At 37.0% G+C, this 5,070-nt stretch overlaps 1 protein-coding gene across 1 annotated transcript; it reads left to right on the forward strand.

Annotated features, from left to right (window-relative positions):
• Positions 1-1,440: 1,440 nt before the first annotated feature.
• LOC114094622 (zinc finger protein 431-like) lies at positions 1,441-3,132 on the forward strand. Its single transcript, XM_071601981.1, has 2 exons — positions 1,441-1,634; positions 2,409-3,132. The coding sequence occupies exons 1-2, from the start codon at positions 1,444-1,446 to the stop codon at positions 3,130-3,132; spliced, it is 915 nt and encodes a 304-aa protein (XP_071458082.1). The 5' UTR covers positions 1,441-1,443.
• Positions 3,133-5,070: the final 1,938 nt, after the last annotated feature.

The following is a 5,070-nucleotide window of genomic DNA, read 5'->3' on the forward strand; positions in this document are numbered from 1 at the left end:
CTCAGCACAGTGGCCACCCAACACAAGATCAGCTCTCAGTTGGGCAGGAGTGCAGTGCAAACAGGGCACCGCCCACCTAGTGTGAGCCTGTGGGAGAGAGCAGTCCCACAGTTGGGACCTGATAAGTAAGAAAGGGGAAGAGACTAAAGTCTGGAGCATCACAGAGAGACCAGGATCTGAGAAATCTCCAGGCAAGAGAGGGAGACCATACTGAGGGCCCAAGTCAGACAAGTGGTCACAAAAAAAGACCTGTGAGGCACTATTCCCTGAGGGCAGAGACACCTACTGGATGAGAAGAGAAAGAAACGGATCTCTAAGAGTAATTTTTTTCCCCTTCTTCTTTCTCTTCTACCCTTCTATCCTCTGTCCCTCACATCCCCAACATGTAAAACCAAGAACTTTGCATTAAATAGGACTTTGAGGACTGAGTGACCTGAATAATATAATATAGAGGAATTGTGTAAGCCTTTTCTTTCCTTTTTCTTCTTTTTTCTTTTTCTTCTCTCTTTTTTTTCTTTCTTTCATTCCCTTTTTTTGTCTTTCTTCTTTCTTTACCCTCCAAATTATACTATTTTAACATCCTGTGTTTTTCTAAAACTATATGTGTGTTTGTTTTATGTACTCTACTGTCTACCCCAAATTACCTCCTATCTATTCTCATGCTACTAACCCTCTTCACTAGATTTCTCCTTTATATTTCCTAAGATATATTAATTCTATACCCTCACATCTTCTCCCCTAAACATATCATCCTATGCCTCACCCCAAGTTCATTGTCCACCACCAGAAGCTACAAAGCTATTTATGAAACTACTGATTACATTTTAAGTAATAATTGAATCCAACATTTCTGGACATTGAGACTAAACTGTAAATGTCTTAATAACAACAATTTGTTTATAGGTCATGTATTGTTAATATTGGGATGTGTTAACATTGTCCTTCCCCACAAAAAAGAGATCTTTAAACCCTATAAGAGCACTACAAATCTATAGGGTAAAAACAATAACATACCAGATGCACAGAGCTGGAAAGGAAGACACATGAGCAACATGAAAAGACAAGGGAAGAAAGTACCACAAACAAATCAAGACCACACATCGTTAGAAGCATTGGCAGCTACAGCAGAAAAAATTACAGAGAAAGATTTCAGGATATACATGGTTAAAATGTTTTGGGATCTCAAAGAAGACACAAGAGAACAAATACAGCAGTGAAAGATCACTTTGACAATGAACTACATAAACAAATCCAACAAGCAAAAGATCACCTCAACAAGGAGATAGAGGTTATACAAAAAACAACTCATCAACTCCGCTCTTCTTTCTGGGCCCCATGTGCTCTGCCCAAAAGGCCTAGGTGATTCTGAGCAGCCCGTGTCCCGGAGATCTCTGGTGCTCAGGGGTTCCTCAAGAGAACACTGGGTCCCCTAGGAAGATAAAAATGATCTCAGTGACCTTTGAGGATGTGGCTGTGAACTTCACCCAGGAGGAGTGGGCATTGCTGGATCCTTCCCAGAGGAACCTTTACAGAGATGTGATGCTTGAAGTCCTCAGAAACCTGGCTTTTATAGAAAACAAATGGTATGAAAAAAACGGTGAAGATGAGATCAGAAATTCTGAGATCATTCTAAGGCAATTTGAACACATCAGAAAACCTAGCCTTTACCTGATGCTGGTAGTAATGTAAGCCTAGGACCTATAAATAAATATAAAATCATGAATGAATTGAGCATTGATAATATGCTGGTCATTCTTCGAAGAAGACATGTGGTAAACTTCAACAGCCAAGAAGATAGTGTGGGGAAACTTTCAATGAGATTCCACTTCTTAACTGGACAAAGAAAAATTTTAATATAGTAAATCCATGTGGTTGTTATATGTGTGCCAAGGACTTCATATGCACTTTATTCCTTCATAGGCACATCACATCTCACTCTGAACACAAATGCTACAAGCACGAGAGAATGTGAAGAGAAGCCATGTGAATTTAAACAGCACAGGCAATCCCTGTTTTCTCTCAAAAGTGTTCACACACAAATGTTAATACAAACTGGAGATGGACCCTATGAAAGTACAGTACATGGGAAAGTTTCCAGTTCTTCCAGTGACATTCAAAGGCATGAAGATACTCATACTGGGTGGCAACCCTATGAATATAAACAATGTGGTGAAGCCTCATCTTCTCCCACAGATGTTCAAAGACACATGAGAACATACAGTGGAGGTAAACCTTTTCAATGTGAGATATGTGGGAAAGCCTTTTCATTCTGGAGAGAAACTCTATCAATGTAAACAAGGTGTTCAAACCTTTATTTCACACACAAGTCTCCAAAGGCACAGGATCACACGCACAGGGAATGCACGTTTCAAATGCAAGATATGTGGAAAAGACTTTGCTTATCCCAGTTTACTTAGAAGACATCACAGAACACATACTGGAGAGAAACCCTATGAATGTAAGCAGTGTGGTAAAGCCTTTGATAGATCCAGTGACCTTCAAATACATGAAAGAACACATACTGGGGAGAAGCCCTATGACTGTAAGCAGTGTGGGAAAGCCTTTGCTAGATCCACTTCCCTTCAAATTCATGGAAGAACGCATACTGGAGAGAAGCCCTATGAGTGTAAGAAGTGTGGAAAAGCCTTCACTCATTTCTCTGGCCTTCACTCACATAAAACAATTCATACTGCAGAGAAGCCTTATGCATGTAAGCAGTGTGGCAAAGCCTTTGCTACATCCAGTAGCCTTCACAGACATAGAACAACACATACTGAGGAGAAGCCCTATGAATGTAAGCAGTGTGGCAGAGCCTTTGCTACATCCTGTTACCTTCACTCACATGAAAAAAATCATACTGTAGAGAAGCCCTATGAGTGTGAGCAGTGTGGCAAAGCCTTTTCTACGTCCAGTTACCTTCAGATTCATAGAAGAATGCATACTTGGGAGAAGCCCTATGAGTGTAAGTGGCGTGGCAAAGCCTTTGCTAGTTCCAGTAATCTTCAAAGACATGGAAGAACACATATTGGAGAGAAGCTCTATGGTTGTAAACAATGTGGTAAAGACTTTGTTACATCTGCTCAGCTTCACTTACATGAAGGAACCCATAGTGCAGAGAAATTGTACTCATGAAAACAATTGGCAAAGTCTTCTGTTAATAAGGTTTCACTCATTACCATGTAGTAAGTTTTCTATAGAAAATTTCTTTGAATGTGAAATGTGGTAAATCAATATTTCTTGTCCAATTCAAAGAGAAGAAAGTGCTCACATATTTGAATATATCTATCTATCTATAAATACTACTGGGGATTTAGTCTGGTGGTCATCTATCACTGAGGCATGGTGAAGGTGATCTCCCACTCACTGTCTTGATAGGGTCACAGTGAGGATGAATGCTGGCAAAGCCGCACTGGTTGGTGGGAAACTGAAACCATGAGACCCTTTTTTATATAATTGGGACTTTTCATTTTCATGCTTATGTTCCTGACAGGAGGCATGAGTATGTTAAATGCCAAACAAATTAAATTTCAGATGGTTAGAACATAACAGGTAGTTCATGCCTTGAAGGCTGTTCTTTTTCCCCTCAGCATATCAAGGACAAAGTAGAAGGCTGTTCTTCTATCTCAGAACACTGAGAACAAATCTGATAATGGACAACAATCATCCTCTGAAAGGTCATGAGAATTTTAGGCACCACATTGATTATATCAACTAGAACCCAAGCTCATATTTCTGGCCTCTTTGAAAACCTAATTATTATGCTTATTTTACAAAGCCCACCATATGTAGTCTCATTTTTGATTGAGGAAAGTTATATTATACACTTAGGAAAGTTAAAACATATAAAGATATAATCTTCTCTTTTTATAAACCCTTTTTTACTTTACATAGGGTTTTATGATGAATATAGTTAATATTGGCAGAAAGTGGACTGATGTTTAGAACTTACTTTCTATTGAGGAAGATTATAAAGATATGAGAACTAGTGCACCTTGACTGAGAAACAAAGAAACTCTTTGAGAAAGCAGCTCAACCAGTTTTATGAGAATAAATTTAGGAATTAATTAAATTAGCTTTATAAGATATATTTTTACAACGATGTTAGAAATATTATCCTATTTAGATTTTGGGGTTTAGAAATTCTTAAGTTATTAGTTGTATGGGTTTCTGATATGTTTTAAGAATGATTTATAAACTTTAGGATATTTTAAGTATAAGATTTAAGCGGGCTTTTTTAGATGGGTATTTTAGATTAGAAATAAAGTAAAGGTATACTTTAAATTTAAAGGTTAATGATAGGTTAGGAGACTTAGAGTCTGGTTACGTAGTTTGGCATTAGTTAATAAGAAAATAGTAAATCTTGGAAAAATCTGAAACATGTAAATTATTGATGCATTTTATTAATGATTCTGTACTTTTAATAATTAAATAACTAAAGGTCATATCCTGGAAAAATGTAAATTAATGTTACATTTTTTGTACCCTTAATCATGGTTAAGAAAATGTCATGTCTTGGCAAAAGTTTTAAATTGTATAATCAATGGCGTATCTGAATCTATAATGATGAGAAAATTTGCAATAAAAATGACCCAGAGAAAGCTGCATTAGAGCTCTCTCTCTGGAGATTGCTCAAAAAAAAAAACAGAAATCCTTGAAATGAAAGAAATAGTAAACCAAATTAAAAACTCAAATGAAAGCATCACCAACAGAGTAGACCACTTAGAAGATAGGACATCAGACAATGAAGATCAAATAAATCACCTTGAAAAGAACATAAAACACACAATGAAAATGAGAAGAAACCACAAGCAGAACATTCAAGAAATATGGGATAGCATAAAAAGACCAAATTTAAGAGGTATTGGGATAGAGGAAGGCATAGAGATCCAAACCAATGGAATGAACAATCTATTCAATGAAATAATATCACAAAACTTTTCAAACATGAAGAATAAATTGGAAATCCAAATTCAAGAAGCCTACAGGACGCCGAGTACAAAATCACAATAGACCCACACCAAGGCATATTGTAATGAAAATGTCCAACATACAGAATAAGGAGAGAATTTT

This window comes from Marmota flaviventris, chromosome 14 (genome assembly GCF_047511675.1).
Source record: "Marmota flaviventris isolate mMarFla1 chromosome 14, mMarFla1.hap1, whole genome shotgun sequence".
NCBI lineage: Eukaryota > Metazoa > Chordata > Mammalia > Rodentia > Sciuridae > Marmota > Marmota flaviventris.